This window comes from Protopterus annectens, chromosome 13.part0 (genome assembly GCF_019279795.1).
Source record: "Protopterus annectens isolate FY-2018-M chromosome 13.part0, PAN1.0, whole genome shotgun sequence".
Classification (NCBI taxonomy): Eukaryota; Metazoa; Chordata; order Ceratodontiformes; family Protopteridae; genus Protopterus; species Protopterus annectens.
Genome location: NC_056747.1, coordinates 1,152,847,315 through 1,152,868,329, shown reverse-complemented (window position 1 = coordinate 1,152,868,329; position 21,015 = coordinate 1,152,847,315). Strand labels below are relative to the sequence as shown.

The window sequence follows — 21,015 nt, the reverse complement described above, 5'->3', positions numbered from 1 at the left end:
CTCACTCCAGGGATTTTAACCTAGACTCTAGCCATGTGAAGAATTATCATGGAGATGATCAATAGAGATATAGTAAACCTCCAGACAATGGACCCAACCCAGTTTGGTTTCGTCAAGGGGAGATCATGTCTACTCAACCTGGTGGACTTCTTTGAGGAGGTCACCCAAGCAATGGATGAGGGCAAAATCGTTCACATGGCCTACCTTGACCTGGCCAAGGCATATGACAAAATGCCTCACTCGGGTATTGTTGAGTTTCTTTGAGGAGGTCACCCAAGCAATGGATGAGGGCAAAATCGTTCACGTGGCCTACCTTGACCTGGCCAAGGCATATGACAAAATGCCTCACTCGGGTATTGTTGACAAACTCAACAAGTTAGGTACAAATCTGTATGTCACCCAGTGGATAGCCAACTGGCTCACAGACAGGACTCAGAAAGTTAGAATTGGGGAGTCCACCTCTACAAAGAGGACAGTCACAAGTATAGCCCCTCAGGGATCAGTCCTTGGACACTCCTTTTTGGTATTTACTTCTCTGAAGTCAAGGCCAATGTCAGTCACCTCCCAGGCCCATGCTTACACTTATCAATAGTATCAGAACTTGTCAGAGATTTGGGATGCATGGCTGGATTTAAAAAGGCCCTTGTGGCCATTAGCCTAGTAAACACCTATGAACCTAAGAAAATGATCAGGTCATGCTGTTGAGATAGATACATCTCCCAGAGACTGCCACTTCTCTGGAACAAGCTTCCAATCCACATGAAACAGAGCCCCTCCCTGACACTCTTCAAACACAGGCTAGTTCAATGGATGGGTGACTGCAAATTCACTCCTCGGTGGCACCCATGTCCCTGCTGGACAGAGGAACGTGGTGTTAACTACCACAGACCCTTACCTCTACAAGCTTCACTCACCTAACCACCAACAACTGGGGCAACGCAGGATATATATGGCTAGGCTTGTAAAGGCTCTAGGGCTGTTAACCTAGTAAGCTCCTATGAGCCTATAACTAAAATGTAAATAAGTACAGTCTAGAGTAGTAAAGGACAAATGTGAAGTAAGTTAACTAAGAAGGGATATTATTAAACATGACTGAAACATATTTTTTAATAGCAGACAATCCATGAGTATAGCTGAGATTATGACTGAAAATAAAACCTAGGCCCAGTTTACAGTGAGATTTTAAGTTACAGAATAAGCCATATATACATAAATATTAAGATACAGAAAATGCCATTAATACAATCAGCCATGGCACAATCTTTACTGGGTATGCTTACTAGGCACAAGCAAATTTCAACAGGGGCAACAGAGAAATGCTCTGATTTAAGTTGCTTAGTGTCATATAATATGCAAGATGAGACAGACAGAATCAAACTTAGAGCTACAAAAATGAATTTGGTTCGCCACATGTGCTATACCATAAGGAAAAAATGTTAGCCTGTGCAGAATGTTTACTTTAGCAATAGCTGGTTTAATCTGATATCATGCAGCAAAGCAGGCTAGAGGCTCCTTATTTTCTTATATTTTGATGTCTCATTTATGTTTAACACCTGAAGCAAAGGATGAGTGGTATAACAGGTTAGATAAGACAAAGGTGGGAACTGTACTTAAGTCCACATGTGGCATCATAAAGAGGAAAACATGTTACAGCATGCCTAGTTTGGGAATTAACTCTTAGAAGGTGTGACTAATATGTTACTTGAATTTCAGTAATGGCCGAATGGTTGTTGTTGTGTCTTTCGGCTAGTGGTCGCCACAGCGGAACTCCGGTCCGCTAATGATTGGCAGTAGATTTTTACGTGCCAAGTTGCCAGCTCTGACGCACAACCTTCAACGAAGGTACGCCCATTTATGCATGTCTCCACACAGAAGATGCTCTAGCTGAGAATCGAACAGGACAACATCTTACTGTGAGGCGACAATGCTACCGCAGCACCACCACCGCATAATGGCTGAATGGTAATTCTAGTAATTTGATGGAAAGTAGTCAGAATCGACTTATGACAGGCAATAAGATTTATAGCCCTAAGTCAGCACTTAGGAACTACCAGTTACTGTTGCATAGTAAAATCTGTTTTCAGAGGCCACTTTCCACAACCCAGCAAAAGAGAGTAAACCACTTTTATCAGTCTTTAACTGGAAAGAATTCCTGGGAGTTGTGACTTCTTTGTCAAACATTTTATTGAAAGAACATCCAAATAGGCCTTCATTTAAGTAGTTTGATGAGTGGTCTCACCCAAGATAAACTGGGCTTCCTCAGTTCAACAGAATTATTTGATCAGTGCATTTGTCTGCTTCCTTGTTATATTGTTTAGCCAGGGGTAGTGCAAGGGAAGGAACACTTCATGGCTTTCTGATTGGTACTAGGAGAGGAAGACACTATTGGTAGGGTGGAATACATCCGCATTTGCATAATAAGTGAAACTGGATAAAAGTGTTTCAACAGCCAAGCCAGGCAGTGTACATATCCGACTGTACTTCTCTCAATTACACTTAAACTCTGCAATAAAAAACTACCATTACTAATTCTAAATTATTTTAGAGTGAAAGAGCATTTCAAGTGAATTCAAATGTCATTATGACTATTATTGAAGCACTGTTAGCTCTTTTTCTTGGGTGACAGTGCTTATCAAACTTGTTGAATTACTGTCTAGTTGGGTGTTCTTTCAATTCAATCTTGGATGAAGAAAAAAAAATGACTCTCAGGAACTCTTTCTAGTTAAAGGACTGACAAAGTGATTTAATCTGAAGGTAAACAACAGCTCTTTTGTTGGGCTGCAACAAGTGGCCTCTGAAAACAGATTTTCTTTTCCAACACTAATTTGAAGGAAGGACCAATTTATAGAGGATTTTTGTTAGGTTAGCCAAATCATTGGGTCTTAAACCGGGAATGCTTGAAAAGAGAAGAACATTTTTTTAATTCTGTCTGCTGAATATGGCTAGGCATCTTATGGTCCTCGTGACTGCTTGCCTTGTATTGTTCCTTTGTTCCTATGTTTCTATGTCTTGTTTCTACCAACATGTGAATAGACCAACAAGCATTTTATTTAGCTGGTATTTAGTTTTAAGTGTGAATCTGATATCAAAGTTTTGATGTAGGTGAAGGATTTCTGTAGACTGCTAGTAAGTGTGCAAATCTATGACAACTGTATTTCATCACAATGATGGACCATCCACTAAACTGAACAACAATGAATATGCCAGTGCAGTCTTTCTTGACTTACCAACGGCTTCTGACATGGTAACCTGCAGAGGAGAATCATAGTCAAATGGGCCATAGGCAGGGTAACAGAGCAGCCCCCCCTTGCAGCCATTCCAGTGTCCCATTACTTGGATCACTTCCCCCAGGTACCATAAACACTGTTCAAAACTGTCAATGTGCACATTATTTTTTTCTTTACTTTTGAAATCATTACAGAGATGAGGATTTCATTTAGAACATATTTATCATCTGTTGCCCCACTAGGCTAGTAGCCTCTTTTCAGGGGACCTGAGATGGTATTTATTCTACTAGCAGAAACTTGGCCAGGGCAACAGGGAACGTCCCCTACACCTTTCAATAGATGTCAAGAGATCCTTTACATCCATTTGAGCTACTACCAGCTCATGCACATTGAGCCTCAGTTTAACATCACACCCAAAGGGGGACACATTCAGGAGTGCAGCACCCTCCTTAGACTGCACTACAGTATCAGCAATCCATCTAGCTGGTGTAGAAATCAAACCCACAACCTTTAGCACCAAAGACAAGTGTGCTACCTGTTGTGCCACTAATATTACTTTCAAATTTCATAGCACAATCACTGATGGCCATTTGTTAAACAAAACAAAACAGTTGCACGTTGAAAACAGACTTGGCATCAGCAACCATAAACTTCACTTCCCTTGAAACTCACATTAATTGAACACGCAGTGAAACTCACATTCATTGAAAATACCTTGCTCCCCAGACTGTTTCAAACCATGGGCCCCCTGCATACATTTTAGGACCATGCTTAAATGCATGTATTCTTTGTTTCACCTTCTTGATTATTTTAAATTTATTTCTTGTTTAATGCAATATTTCTTGTTTAAAACTACATTTGTTAGTGTGCATTTTAAATTTGTAGTTTTGAATATTTTTCTGTAAGCAGTGAACAAAATGTATGAACCAATAATGACAAAAGTACCCATTTCAGAATCTTCAGTCAACTCTAATGACCGATAGAAATTCTCAATGATTTGGCAATTGTTTAGCAGTTGGTGTAGAGGATTAAGGCTGTTGCTTCCTGCAGCCAAGGTACAGGGTTTGAGCTTCAGCAAGTCACTTATTTAAACAAACTGCCCTCTGTAGTGAGGGCATTTCTCTCTCAAGCACACACAGAGTTCCAATCAAATGCAGCATGCTAGAGACAACAAAAACTACTGTGAGTTCTTCCAAGAATTATCACACAAGTACCTGTAAAGAAAACAGCTGCATGAGTGCCCATTTGGCAGTCAAATGCTGTGTTGTTCTGCCAAGTGATGGATAGCCACAAAGAAGCCGTACTTTCACTGCTGCTCTGTTTGGGTTTGAAATTTCATATGTGTGTTCCATTTGAGCCTGAATGCCAGACAAATCTCACATGGACAAATGACTTAAAGCAGAAGGTGATTATATTAACTTTATTGTGAAACCTTGTTTTTTAATCAGATTTTTGTCATGGTCAGGCCCCGGTGTCAGCACCAGGCCCTAGGCTACTGCCTAGGTCACCTAGTGCTGTATCCAGCCATGGTACCCAACATAATATTCTTAGCTAGTACTGGCCTCTCCATGAACAGTTTCTGCTTGTTTAATAGCTCCCTATCTAACCACTTTCAAGCTATAAGGTGGATTGTTAAGCTATCACCTCAGAGCTATCTCAAGGCTTGTACTAAGTCTGCTGTGCTTTCTTTTGTAGATCTGTTTATTTAGATACTGGAAATGCTATACACTCACCACTTTTTATGCAATAAGGAAGGACACTGTCTAATGAAAGATGTGTTACCCTTAATAGCATTTTTTTATTGTTTTGTTTTGTTGTCTGTGTGTGGTTTGCACTTTAGAAACAGAGTGAGGATGTTGCTACTTGAGGTGTTGGTGGGATTTGGTTGACTGACTGGATGATGCAGGTGCCTGACATATGGCTATAAAGTGGTTACAACATTTGATGGCAGTATCAACATCTGCAGTATGCAGGGTATGGACTAGCATCCAGTAGTGAGAAGAGCATGCACTGATTTCCAGAAGAGAGCTGGTTAGGTTTTTAGTAAATGTTTGTTGTTATTGTTCTATATAATATTCTTTTTTACTGTTGATTATTAGACATTTCACTTTGTTATAGAGTCCCCTGTAAGTACTAAGTTTTGAAATTATTTTGAAGACGGTATATTCTTTCCATGCATTGAGTCATCAGGTATTTTATATTTGATTCTAACTCAATACTTTTCTGCTTAACATGTTTTTAAAGAATGGTGCCATCAATTTTAGTTAAAAAACTTAACAGTATTATTGAGAGGGAGGGTCCATAGTGGTTGCCAGTTGACCTTATTCTGTTTATAGACAGATTTCATTAAAGTGCTTAATATAATATACACATTGGAATTAATGGATATTAACATAATGTTTTGCTGTGCAGGTAAAGATCACATATTGGAGTTAAACTTGACTGCAGCTAAGGAGAAATTGTCCAGGTGAGAAATGAATATCCAGTCTAATATTATATATATCTGTCTGAGGACTTGTACATGCAAGTGGTAAATGTTATGATAATAAAATACGTAGGTCAACTTTGAACAGTACTAAATATTTCAATAGTTACATCCAAAATGGTCACTAAATACAGTTCAATTAAGTTTTGAACAGTAATAACATTTCAATAGATACATTAGATGATCATCACATACATGCAAATGCTCACTAAATACATGCAAGAGTGAAAATTGTTGAATACATAGAATGAAGTGTTTAGAGCAGGACTTACACATGTTAAGAAGTAATTGCACAAACAGTAGTAATGTCTTGCAGTCAAATAATATTATGGAAGTAATGATACTATGTATTGTGACAAGGGTCAGGTTTTGAGGTTGCCAGTAGGAGAGCAGGTGCATATCCAATGTAAAGAGAGATGAAGTTTAAGGGAGTTTTTAAAAGCCAAGGGGTTAGAGATGACCCTGAGTGAAGGAGGAAGACTATTCCATAGCTTGGAGACAGTAAAAGAATAGAGCATTTGTCCGGCTGCTAGCTTAGGTTTGTGAATGTTTAGAAGCATTTTGTTTTCTGATCTAAGGTGACAATTGGGGTGGTACATGGTCAGGATATGGGAGAGGGATGGGCAGGCTGCTGGGTAGTAGATAAGTTTGTGGGCAGTGGTTAGCTGTAAGTATGTGAGGTAATGGGGGAATTCAAGCCAGTTTAGTTGATGTAGAGCATAACAATGGTGGGTGGAGGATTTAGCATTTGAAGCAAATTTGGTAACTTTGTTCTAGCATGAGTCGAGTTTAGTTTTCAGAGAGGTCAGAATATTGATGAGGGTGGGGGCACCATATAATAGAGTTGGAAGCAGAATGATGAGGCAAGAGCCCTTTTAGCAGAAAGGGTGAGAAAGCTGTTGTGCCTATAGAGGGCTCCTAGTTTTTGATGGGTTTTTTTTGATGTTATCATAGATATGAAGGTTAAGTTATTGTCGATGATGACACCAAGCAATATACTACCAGGAACAACTTCAATAATAGTATTATTTTGGGAATGAATAGAGAGTACAGACTTAATGACTGGGCGGGATTTTTTGGGGGGTGAATATTAAGAGTTTGGTTTTACTGGGATTGAGGGCGAGATGGTCCTGTGACATCCAGGTTTCAGTTAAGGTAAAGGCATATTAGATTAGTTGTAGTACACAGGCAGATTTAGAAGAGCAGATAATAGTGGAATCGTCTGCATATTGGATAATGGTAGAGTGGGTCAGATTAGTATGGAAGTCGTCGATGAATATTATATTTATTTATTTATTGCATTTGTTGACTGGGAAAGTCCACATTTTCAGTGGAGGCCCGGGGAGAAAAGCTCCACAATATTACATACATAAGCTCCACAGTAATACATACATAAGTAAAAGAACAATGTTGATACATAAAAAGTAAAAGATGAAGTTGAAACATAGGACAATGTCATTCCATTAACTACATACAAAAATCCTTAACTATATGCAAGAGAAAACTGTGTTAATGTGCAGGATCAAGCATTATGGGCAGTAGCGTGACATAGGAGGAAACGTAGTGGCAATAATGTATTACAGACAGCTATAGATGTGAAAGTTGAGTTCTAAGGTGAGCAGAGTTGACTTCTGGGTAGAAAGTTGGTGATAGGTTAGAGTTCGTCGAGATGACAGAAATGAGTCAGAATGGTACAGAGGAGAAGAGGGAAGTGAGAAGGAAATCAGGTGCTGGGGTTATTTGGTGAGGTACACGAGCATAGTCAGTGAGAGGAAAAATGTAAATTTGAATGAAACAGGATTACTGATTGTCCTGAGTGAAGGAGGAAGATTACTGAATAGAAGGGGACCCAATATAGAGCCTTGGGGTACTCCTGTACTAGTATTAGTGAAAGGGGAGGAGGAGTGCTGCCAAACAGTAGATTGTTGCCTATTGCTGAGATAGTTATGAAACCAGTGTAGGGTGGGGGGAGATAGTCCAAGGTTGGAGAGTTTAGTAAGCAGAAGAGAGTGGGAGATAGTGTAAAATGCTTTTGATAGATCAAGAATGAGTGCAGAAACTATAGAACCAGCTTCCTGAACTCGGTTTACTGTGTCTAGGAAGGAAATCAGGGTGGTATTGGTGCTGTGTCCTGGCCTAAAGCCATGCTGAGTGGGGGAAAGGAGGTTGTATTTAACCAGGTGACTAAAGAGCTGAGTGTGAATACATTTCTCCAATATTTTTTAGATGGGGGAAAGAATGCCAATAGGTCAGAAGTTAGAGATATCAGAGTTGTTGCCACCTTTATGAGGAGGGAGAACATATGGCTTTTTCCAGATATCAGGTATACATGGTTCCTGAATGGACCTATTGATGAGAATGCTGATGGGGTAAGCTATAGAGGAGGCTGATAGTTGTAAGAATTCTGTGAGTAGATTATCTGGGGTACTGGTGCAAGCTTTTAGTTTATAAAGAAGCTTTTGTATTATTGAGATGAGTACAGAAGACAGTGAAAAAGTGGGTATTGTACAGAGTACATGCTAGACAATCTATTGTAAATATGGTTGCGCCCCCTTTTCCACTATAAAACCTTTCATTATATAAGTCATTATTTAGGGGTGACTACTTTGTCTGAATGGCATTGTTTCAACCACTCTTCAAAAATATACATAAAGCCTGGACAATAGTGATACAGCCAGGGAGGAATTATGAAAAGATTTTCTGAATTAACTCCATCTCTTGGGTTTACATACAAATACCTAGGTATAAACTAATTCAGAACCCATCAAAAGCTAAAACAAAAATCAAGAAACACTCCTGCAGCATATCACAGAGCTCTGTTATTATACATATTGACTTGGACGCACCACTTTTCATAAACTTCCCTTATGTGAAGTCAGTCATAAAAAAGGTCTCAGAAATCAGAGCCTGCCTTAAAAGCACTAGGACTCCTAATCATTTCTATCAGTCAGCCATGTTTTGTTGCTCGGTCAGTACTAGCAAATCAATAATCTCAAAATTTTAGCATGAGCTTTTCACCTTAATTATGCTCTTTGAAACTACCTTTGTACAAACCTATCATATAATTTCCCTTTAAGTACAAAGAGGGCACAACTTTAGCCAGAGCTAACTGACTCCCAAACCACTGCTCCATTAACCTTAATTAACTGCTCTACTAAAACACCAGCCAACAAAACTAGCCAATCCTTGTCTCAGCCGGAAACAGTGACTGCCTGCTTTATAAATAGTTTTTATTAAACAAGCACTAACACAGTTACACTAAAAGTGAAAAATTTACATACTAATGGAGCCACGACATGGAGCTGGCTACTTTTCCACAGTTGTGCGACTACATAGCTAACATATAAGTAAGTGGGATACAAGAGGTATTGGGTGCAGGCAGCAGAGTACCCTACAATGTGTTTGCATGTTGTGAAGAAGGGTTGCTCAGTGTGGTTCACATTTATTGAGCATTTCATGCAGAATTTGTTGTCCTATTTGATGAAAGTCAGTGTCGCAGTCATGGGTTTTCTTTACAACTGTTTTTTGTTGCTCTACATTGCTGGTTTCTACTTTTATGTATTCCATTAACTGACACAGATATCTCCTTATGCTCTTTAAAGAATAAAACTGCCATACAGAAAAGGTCAACAATTAAAATTACCTGCAGAGATACAGTTTTCTCCTGCAGAGGTCCCTAAGTGGAATCAAGTGCCACAGTGACAAAGAATCTCAGGAACAAGATGAAATCACATTCATTAAGGAAAGGCTAGCGAGTAGACATCACAAAACAGGTAAAATGGCAGTGTTAGAAGGGCCTTAACTAGCTCCCTCGCACAAAATTATGCACCTTAGCTTATTAAGCTTAACCCAAGTGTCTTTAACTCAAAGAAGGGTAAAAATATTTACAATATGGACAAACAGCAGAGAATATGTTTAGACAAGCTTATTAATAATAAGGAAATTGTTATTGTCTCTGCGGACAAGGGGGGAGCTGTGGCGGTTCAAGATTTGGAGGACTATGAAGCTGAGGGTGAGCGTCAGCTCTTAAACAGCACCCATTATCAAAAAATGGATGTGGATCCAACTATGCAATTTAAGCAAGATAATGACCACTTTCTAGACATGGCTGAAGATGAGGGCATTATCACTAATGAAGTATGTTATCATCTGAAGGTTGACTATCCCAGTAAGCAGTATATTTACTTTCTGCCGAAAATTCATAAGGATCCTATGAGACCGCCCGGTAGGCCGATAGTATCAGGCAGAGGTTCTTTGACAGAACCCTTGTCTGAATTTCTTACTTTATATTTAAAACCACTTTTGGTCTTTATATGTTCTAGAATTCAGGATACAACCCAGTTTCTTTCTATCATTTCAGATATGCAATTAGAATCGGATTGGCTGTTATGTACTTTGGATGTCACCTCCTTGTATACAAATATTCCCCACTGGGCGGGACTTATAGCAATGCAATACTGGCTGGACAAGGCCAATATTTATAAGCCTGGTTTCAATACTCTTCTGGTTTGTATGATAGAAAAGGTCCTGACTCATAATGTTTTCTATTTTAAGGACAGATGTTTTTGGCAACTTCAGGGCACTGCTATGGAGGCATCTTTTGCCCCCATTTATGCGGATTTATTTATGGCGTATGTGGAAGAACAGGTCATTTATGATATTAGTCATAATATTTACATCAATGAAATGGACATATAGAGAAGATATCATGATGACGGTTGGTATGGAGAGCAGATAAAATTCCTTATGGAATTTTTGGATTATGTGAATGGCAACATATGGGGTATTGAATTCAAGTTGACTTATTCTAGATCTGAAATAACATTCTTGGATGTCCTAGTTAAAAGAACAGACTTGGACACTCTAGAGAGTGAAATATTTAGGAAATGTCCTCAATTCAATACCTTATTACATGCTACAAGTTTCCACCCCCAACATGTCATCAAGAATATCCCAAAGTCACAATTTCTTCGTGTCAAAAGAATTTGTTCCAGTTCTTCCACATACGAACATTATAGAAGGGATCTTGTGTCCAGGTTTAAAAGTAGGGGTTATCAAGGAGGTGACATCATTAGGGCCAACCGTTTTGCGAATCAGCAAGTTAGATCTGAGTTATCATATCGGGTTCGAGATTCTCAAAAATCACAAATACTCAGATTAGTTACAACTTATGGAAGAAATACGGTTTGCTTTATGAACATCAATCACAATCATTGGCATTTATTAAGATCAGATGATGTTCTGAATAGTTTTATAGGAGATCGGTGTCATTATTCATTTCGTAAAGGGCAGTCTCTGGGATCCCTATTTAGTCACTACAAGAGAGTTGATGAAAAGGGTTTATGTTCAACTACACAAATCAGTTTGTTTGGTCAATCAATATTGGGTTGTTATCCATGTGGTCATTGTACCTATTGTCCTAGGGTGCTAAAATCCCAGACCTTTTCTTTACATAATTGTCCACAGGTTTATAATGTTTTATGTTTTGCTAATTGTAGTACTTCCTGGGTCATTTATTTGGCCCAGTGTAATTGTTGAGCATTTTATGTTGGACAAACGTCCCGTCCTTTCAAGGTAAGGATAGGGGAACACCTGAGTGATATTAAGAATAAAAAGGGCTCCAGTTCTTTATACAAGCATATTTCTAAACATCTTACGGGAATTTTTTGCTTTATGGTTATTGATCATATTAGGTTTCAGAACAAACAATCCCATGTTATACATGAAATTCTTACTAACAAAGAAAAAATGTGGATTATCAAATTGGGGGCTCTTTTTTCCCCGGGCTTGAATGATCATTTTTGAAGCATCCCTATTTAAATTATGTATTCATATTTATTTTTGGGTTGTATGTAGACAATTGCATTTGTTTATGTAGATTGTCAGCTTTGTATTATTTTTGTATACACTAGAGGGTGCTCCATGTCTGCAGGAGATAAATATGATAAAGGAGATAGCATGTTAGGCATAACCATTTTTTGCATCATGTTTGGTTGCTGAAGAAGGCTGTGGCCGAAACCGGTACAACCATGTTGGTGTACTGTGACAATTTTTGCTGTCTCGTTATGTAATAAATTTTTGGATATGCCACAGGAGTCGGGTGCTGGGTTTTTCTTTTTGGATTGATGCTGGTGTATGGCCGTGCACATGCCGTTCGTGCAGGGGTTGTTTGAACTAAAAATATTTACCCCACAAAGTTCAAACATTTGAATCAGAATTCAGCTAACTTAATTTCCTCTGTCTCAATTCTTCTTGAAGAATCCAACAACTTCCTGACAAAAATAGATTCTGCTAACATTACCCTTGTCATCTTCTCCCCTACCTGCATCCATAGCACACCTTTGACCATTTTGTTCCCACCACAGCAACCTCAGACCCTCTGCTCTCCACATCTAAACTTTCTGCTTCTATAAATGCTTTCTAAAGGTCTGCTTAAATATTCATTCACCCTTCTTTTACTAGCTATGCCTTAGTTATCAACCATCTACTACCTGCATGAAATCCTCTTAACATCTTCACAACAAGCACTCAGATTGTGGTAATATTGACATATTGGTGTAAATATGTAGACGACATTACTACACAGAGAAATGTTTCTACAATACTAAATCAAAATACAAAGCTACAGGCTGCTTTTGTACAACATAACACAATGTCTGTATAAATTAATATGTTGTATTTTGTTATGGGAGTGAAATATTCACTCCAATGGACCTCAGGAAGTTTGCACTGTAACTTCCAATGGGCGGAGCCTAAGCCTTTTGACAGAATCAAATTATATTCTCACATTTCAAACAAAAATGGCAAACTCTTCACCATAAACAATTTTTATAGTGGTAGTATTCTTTAGGTTCTTGGTCATAAACCAAATTTTACAAGTCACAGTAAACACAGCAACTATCACATTTGTAATATTTTTTAAACAACTTACAATATCTCAGCAACCACTCAAGTTACACATATACTGTCAGCAGTATTTTATTCATCGAGCTGAGAGACTTCATTTGAGGCTGTGGAGTTTTCTGTGCGTTACTTGGTTGTTAAGATATTTAGAAAAATGTCAAAATTATATCCATATAAATTAATATAATTAAAAACAACAGTTAATATCTCTTTACCTACACTAGACAGAGGTCAAATATTTATGCAGTTGAGTTTGCCATTGTGTAAGCTTTAAGATGAATTTTTTAAAAACCTTGTACATAGCATGGTTTTGTAATTATTGATGCAAATATGAACAAGCAATATTCGACACCTAGAGGCATCAGTAGGAGTTAACTGCAGATGCACCTGAAGGTGTCACTCGGATGTAATGGAAACATTTTCTGGACAGAAAACACACTGAATGAATGTAGTCTCAAAGAAGAATGAAATCACATGATCAGCATGTTTTTCGGGGGCAAAGCCCCTTGCACTCCCTATATTGGGAGCATTGCCCTCTGCACACCTGCTGCTACTACAATCAGTCTGGAAGATTGAGGGAATACAGGAATGAAATACTTTCCATGCAGCACTGCTTCATTTGAGGGAAGTGACATTTTCAAATGCTATGCCAAAAATGCCAATTCACCCAGCTGACTACCAAAGAATTCACCCGCTTCCATAATGTACTGTACCTTATTATATAGCAGTTATGCACAAAAGTCATTATATGATAATAATGCACTGTGTCTTTCTGTATAAACATCTCTTAAGTGGCTTTCTGTATAGCATTTTGCTCAAATCAAGACTGAAAATAGGTCTGTGATCCTATTCACTCAGTCTGTGATCCTATTCACTTAGTCAGTTAAATGAAATAAATGTTGAATAACTATTTGTGATAATTCTATTCTGTAAAGATGTATCTATTTATGTATGTATCCTTTGCTGATCAGATTAGTCAACAAGTCTAGACTGAGCACAGGTTGATTTCATGTAGCTTGGTACATTTCAAAGTAATTTAGTAAATTATGACTTAATTTATTTTAGTGCAGCTTAGTTTAATTTTGCATTTTGTTCCACTTCAGAATATTTCATTCTGTGGGGTTCTTAGTGTAAACAAGTGCACATTGCTTTAAATTAGCTCAGTTTAACAATGGTTAGTTGAAGCATTATATGTTATAAATGCAAGGTTCTCCTATTTTTCAAAACAAGATTAGATTCTAAGCACACTGCCACAGAGAGAATGATCAGATTGAAGTGATGCAAATGAGACATCTAATTAGCTGAGCTTGTATTTACATAAAAATCTTGGCATTCTACTTCAATTGCCTGTTTAGTTAGTAAACTCTGTGTACGGCAGCAGCAGCGATTCATGGGAATCAAGTGCAACTCAATCGAATTGGGTGGATGGATTAGCTCATGGATTTGTTTGGCTGGTGGAACTGGGTCTGTATAAAATGATCGACTTTTTAAATGGTTGAATTTCAAATGATCTAACCCATATGATTGACTATTTAAAAAGTTAAATGTCTCTCTATTTTCTAAAATAGTGGCTTGTCCTGAGATTGCAGTCCAGTGGGGATCAGGAAATATGCTCTCTTCCCCACTGTAGTGTGAATTCGGAGTTGGTATATATATATATATATATATATATATATATATATATATATATATATATATATATATATATATATATATATATATAAAACTGTCAGGAGGTATGGGGGCTTCCCCCCTGCTAAAATGCTGTTGCTGAGTTTTTACATATGTTCGACTTTTTAAATAGTTGATTATCTGATTTTGGTCATACCAAATTTGACTATTTATAATGCTGATCATATGACATAAATCCAGTGAAATTATAGACCATTGTAAATCTAATGAGCTATGGTGTGGAACTGAATGAGAGAGTCCCTTGTATTACACTATTTAAAAGCTATAGATTCAGAAGCACTTCTTCTGAATAAACTATAACCTTATTATGCCACTGAATGTTAATATCCCTGTATGAGATTATCTCAAAAGCAAGACTTCAACATGCATCAAAACTTGTAGCTGAAGAAACGAGCTATATTTTTATTTTAGCCATAAATTGCACTAACTAGGACATTTAACTTGGTTTCCTAAAAGATATGCTTCTTTCATGTGGTTTGCTGGTATGCCTGGATAAATGACATTGTGAAGTAAAACAGTTTTACTTCACACTAAGGCTATCAGGGTGGAGGTGTTATTGCTTGATAGATTGCTCTGGAAATTAAGTGGTATGAAAATAGGGTTCTAAACGGTGAGATGAACAGAAAACTAGCTTACTGAATTAAAAGCCAAAGATGGTGGTTAAGGGAGAAACAGGTGAGGCGCTTCATGGTTTTAAGTCACGACCAGACTTGTTCAGGGTATTTTGACAGAGTATTTATTTTTTTACATGATACACATGTGTGTTTTATACTGACACCCCAAAACAGAAGTTGTAGCCACACAGGAAAGACTGCTCTCCATCAAGACCAGAGCAGCTTGATAGATATGCGTTGTTATTATGAATCTCAGAATTATGAAACATTGAATTCCAAGAACAAAACACTACACATGCTGGATCTCTGATCCCCTGTAGGCTTGGTCATCTGAAAGGGTACTTTTAACTGTAGAATCTTACTTGATATATTTTCTTCTCTTACCAATGTATACCTGACATTGTCTTTTTACCTATGTTCTATATCTTTTTATACCTGGAGTGTTTTATTCATTTTGTGTTATATTACTATGGTCAGCATACATGATGAAACCTGTTTTGTGTAGTATGCTGGATGTACTGTAACTGACACTGTCTTTTACCTATGTTCTACATCTTCTTTTATTTGGAGTGTTTTTATTAATTTCTTGGCATATTACTATGCTCAGCATACATGACGTAACCTGTTTTGTGTAGTATGCTGGATGTACTGTAACTGACATTGTCTTTTACCTATGTTCTACATCTTCTTTTATTTGGAGTGTTTTTATTAATTTCTTGTCATATTACTATGCTCAGCATACATGACGTAACCTGTTTTGTGTAGTATGCTGGATGTACTGTAACTGACATTGTTTTTTATCTATGTTCTATATCTTCTTTTACCTGGAGTGTTTTATTAATTTCTTGTTATATTACTATGCGCAGCATACATGATAAAACCTGTTTGTGTATTATGCTGGATGTACTGTAACTGACATTGTTTTTACCTATGTTCTATATCTTCTTTTACCTGGAGTGTTTTATTAATTTCTTGTTATATTACTATGCGCAGCATACATGATAAAACCCGTTTGTGTATTATGCTGGATGTACTGTAACTGACATTGTTTTTTACCTATGTTCTATATCTTCTTTTACCTGGAGTGTTTTATTAATTTCTTGTTATATTACTATGCTCAGCATACATGATGTAACCTGTTTTGTGTATTATGCTGGATGTACTGTATTTGTATAACTTGATGCTGGAGCTTTTCTCCCCGGGCCTCTGCTGAAAATGGACCTGGTCCAGTCGGAATTTCCCAGTTAACAAATGTAAAATAAAATAAATAAATAAATAAATAAAAATGGGGAACTCCATCCTACCACAACCTTATTAATTGTTAGGGTTTACGTTCTGCACCCTGGCTTATTAGCCTTCCCTTAAGTCACCACAGCTAAAGAAGGGTTCAAAATATATACCCCATAAAGTTCAAAAATTTAACTCGGAATTCAGTGCTTTGGCTTTCTGAGAGCTAAGTGCACATTTTCTGGATATGACCTACTTACCTCTTATTGGTAAAACACCTGGCAGTTAATACTAGCATTCTACTAGTTATCAACAAAGTGATAAAGAATGTGTTGGTCTCAGAGACTACTGCTCATGCTAAGAAATACAGCCCAGTATCCCCAGTGCAGCAGTGTTGTGTGCAGGCCCCAAGAATATAAACTGCCTTCTTCCGGTTTACTAAAACAGTTGAATAAAATATAAAAATAAATGTTAAGGCATCATGCAAAGCCCTGCGCACACAGGGTACTTGTAGCAATCTTTTAAAATGTATTACTCTTTCTTATTTCTCTCAGCTGTTAAAGTGATCTAAACAAAATTTGAAACTGCCTCTAATCATAGAAGTTATATGGCAAAGAAATATCAGACAGATCTCATAAATGTAATCATTTAAAGCCAGTCTGCAGTTATAGCAGTTAATATATTCAAATTAACATAACCCCAAGTGGGTAAGCAGATAAGCAAACATTATCCGCCCTTTGCAGAAAGTACTAACCTAAAGTGATATGGAAAGCAAAAGTATTTTTTTCATACATCTTTACTTTAAAACTACAAGATTTTATAAAAACAGAAAGTAAAACTAATGCTGTCTCAAATGATTTCATATCACTAGTGCAATATAAACACTTCAAACTCAAGTTTAAAAAAAAGTGTTTCGGACTCATGGCAAAAATACAATAAATAAATCAGCTAAAAGCAAATTCAAGTAATCAAAGAATTTATTTTTGCCACATACGTTAAAAAATCAAACTTACATGCTAACCAGCAATTCCAAACTGTTATGTCTCTCATCTTGGTGCTCTGTGTGCAGTAAAATAGTTGGAATGTGTGAGTGACAGGAACATACTGACAATGCCATAGAAAGAGAAGGCCAAAATAGCTGCATGATCTTTCCTTTTATATTTGGGGAGGGTATGTTATCCAATCCACAAAGGGGCAGGGATTGTGTCCTAATCAGAGTGGTAAGCACTGAACGAGTCTGTGCAGTAGTTATCTTTAACAAATTATTCATGCTGGCCTAGCTGTTGTTTCAGCAGACTAGAAGACAGACCTTCAGGTCTCCCTGTCAATGAACTCAGTCTGAAATGCTGCAGGTGGTACAGCCTAGCGTCATCATTTTTTTCATAAACAAGATCCCATGAGATAAATAAGCATGGCACTTCAGAAGGCTCATCCATAATACTGGTAGTACAAGACAGGTGACAGAATAGTAAGGTGTGAATTAGTTTAATAAATTCAAGATTCCTAAATCTGATTCCGATATTTTTGAATCTGTAATCTGTGTGACTCTGAATGAGTTTTTCCTCCCTACTGATCCCAGGTCAAATATATAACTAGGTAATTCAACTATAGATCAGTTATATAACAAACAACATTTACATTATTTTGAAGAGGAGTACATCCAGCAGCCAAAATCTAGACAGCCCCTCCCTATTATCACACACACACGCACACACACATATAATCATACACACATACACATTATATATATATATATATATATATATATATATATATATATATATATATTATACACACACACACACACAGACACACACACACACACACACAAAAACATACACACCGCACACAAATATACATGTACATATCGGCATCAACCCCCTTTATGCCATTTTGTTTATGGGGTCATGGGGTCACATCAACAATGACCATCACTTACAGCTAATAGTCACCCCCCCAGATGGCAAGAAAAGAGAGACAGAGAGAAAGGTGATACACACGCACTTGTACATACACACACACACACACACGCACAAACACATACACATACACATAAACACATGCATGCACGTGATGCACATACACATACATATACACACACACACACACACACACACACACACACACACACACACACACACACACACACACACACAGTTGTACACTGCATTCAGAAAATTGAGGCTCTTAACTGTTAACAAGCAGCTTTTTGTGGTACAAGGTGTGATTCCTTCAGCCTTCCCTCATCTACTGCTGTGACCTTGAACAAGTCACTTAGCCAGATACTGCTTTGGAGCAGATGGGTATCTGTGGCTAGGCTCCTAAATGGTCTCTTGGACTAGTAAATGCCTATAAATGGGCAGAGAGAGAAAACAGGCTCACACTGCTATTTCTATACGTCTATCAGGTTTAGGAGACATGATCTGCCTTTTACAAACTCGAACTGCGTAGGTCCAGAGTTTTTTAGATTACCAATGTCATTGTTTATAAGTTCCATGATGATATGTTCCATACCTTTGCAGACCAGACTTGTCATGCTAATGGGGCAGTAGTTCCCGGGGTCCGTGTTGGCTCCCTCTTTGTGGAGTGGGATAAGCGTTGCTGTGCGCCATACAGTTGGCACAAAGCCTGAGGTGAGGCTATGATTGAACATGGTACTTAGGTGGGGTGCCAGTTCATTCTGTAGTTCATGTAGAACGTAGCCTGGGATGTTGTCAGGTCCCATGGATGCTGTGTTCTTGGCTTTGGAGAGTGTGTTTTTTACCTGTGCAGCCGTGATTACAGGAACTTTTCATTCTTCCGGTATAGAGATGGGCCCTTTACGGGATGAGAGAGGGGTAAAGTTAGCACTGAACCTATCTGCCAGGATGTTGGCAATATCAGTTGGGTCTGTATATTTAGTGCCATTGTGCTGTAACTCAGAGCAGATCTGAGTGTTACCATTGAGATTCTTGACATAGCTATAGAATGTTTTGTGGTTGTCTTTAGAATCAGTGGTGATTTTGTTTTCGTAACTAGCTTTGGAGGATTTTAAAAGGGATCTCAGCTTCTTACTGAGGCTGACCACGGAGTTCCTCCAATCATCAGATCGTTTTTGCAACAGTTTCTTTCTTCTGTTGTAGAGTTTGTTTATGGCAGGGGATCACCAGATTGGCTTCCTTTTTTTGGGGGATAGCATCTTGGTTCTGTTAGTGATTGCACAATCCATGCACTCGTGTAAGTGCTTATAAAGTGCAGTTGTATAGGATTCAGCAGTCGTACCTCTATTGTCCGTCAGCATGGGTGTCGTGAAGTTTGCCACTTCTGTCTTAAGAAGCGTGAAGTTGGCTTTGGAGAAATTTTTACGGTGGTTTCCCTAATGGGGGGTGGGGGTGGGATGTGGATGTCTAGGGTGATTTGCTTGTGGTCGGATCTGACCAACGAGGAACTGACCTCTGGTATGGAACACTGGTTGCCCATCTTGGTAATGACCAGGTCTAGGATATTGCTGCCACTGGTGGGGGTGTGGATAAGTTGATCCAAGGTGTTGGAATTTATGAATTCCAGAAAACGTTGAGCACAAGAGATGATACATAAGTAGTTTTCCCAGTTAATGTTGGGGTAGTTGAAATCGCCCATTATTAGGGTGTTAGGTTGTACCCTAATATTTTCCAGTGTATCAAGAAATGAGGAGTGGGAATCCTGGGGCATGGTGGGGGATCTGTAGCAAGCTACAATTTGGATTGCGGTCTTGCCCAGAGTTAGTTGCACTTGGATAATCTCGGATGCATTATGCTGAGCAACTAGCCTGGAGGTGTGGATATCCTTAATGAATATGGACATGCCTCTGCCTTTAGTGCTTCAGTCCAGGTTAGGTGGCCGAAAGGTGTGGTATGAATTATAGCCTGGCAATGTAGGGGTGCTCTCTGGAGCCTTGAACTAGGTCTCTGTCACTGCACAGATGTCGATGTTCTCCATTTTAAGGAGTGCCTCCAGTGAGTGCATTTTGAGGTTTAGACTTCTAGCATTAAGTAGCATTACCCTCAGATTTTGCTTGCTTGTACCTGTTACGGTGGTGAATTTGTCATTTGAATCTTGCCTAAAAAAGGCACTATAGGGGTGGCAAGAGCCTTAGCCAGTATCTGGAATCCCAAGGGTGACAGGTGCAGGCCATCTCTGGCAAAGCATCGTGGTTTGTCGATCATGTCATCCCAGGTAGACAGATACTGGATCCCCTTAGAATGACACCAGAAGCTTAGCCAATTGTTGAAGTCAATCATTTTGTCCTTGTACTGTGGTATCATTCTGGATAGCCACGGTGGTGCAGCGGTAGCGTTGTCACCTCACAGCAAGAGGTTCTCCTGTTCGATTCACGGCTGGAGTGCCTTCTGTGTGAAGTCTGCATGTCCTCCCCACGGTCGAGCGGCCTCCGAAAAACATGCGTGAGTGGGTGTGCCTTCGCTAAAGGTTGGGCGTCGGGCTGGCAACTCAGCACCATAAAAACCAACTGCCAATCATGAGTGGACCAGAGTTCTGCTGTGGCGACCCCTAACCGGAAAAAGCCGAAAAGACAAACAAAACTGTGGTATCATTCTGGGTGATGGCAGGATGCTACTCAGGACTAGGGTCATACCTGCCTGGGCTACAAGATCGGACAGCTCCTCCATGTCTCTTTTCATGTAGTCCAGGGAGGTACATCTCAGGTCATTCACGCCAACATGGACAATGACAGAGTCATATTTGTACTTGTTGTGGAGTGACCTGAGTGCATGCTTTATGTGGCAGATGCTGGCAACTGATAGGCAGCTGACAGTAACTTTCTCCTTGCTTGGCCTAGTGAGTGGAACATCAGTGTGCCTGACTACAGAGTCACCTATGACTAGAGTGT

The 21,015-nt window shown here is 38.7% G+C and overlaps 1 protein-coding gene across 1 annotated transcript in view; it reads right to left on the bottom strand.

Annotated features, from left to right (window-relative positions):
* Window positions 1–17,257, bottom strand: part of SGCA (sarcoglycan alpha) — a 358,162-nt gene extending 340,905 nt beyond the window's left edge. The window contains exon 1 of the mRNA XM_044055148.1: window positions 17,162–17,257. Coding sequence (XP_043911083.1) covers window positions 17,162–17,198 — 37 coding nt within the window. The 5' untranslated portion in view covers window positions 17,199–17,257. The remainder of the gene's footprint in view (window positions 1–17,161) is intronic.
* Window positions 17,258–21,015: the final 3,758 nt, after the last annotated feature.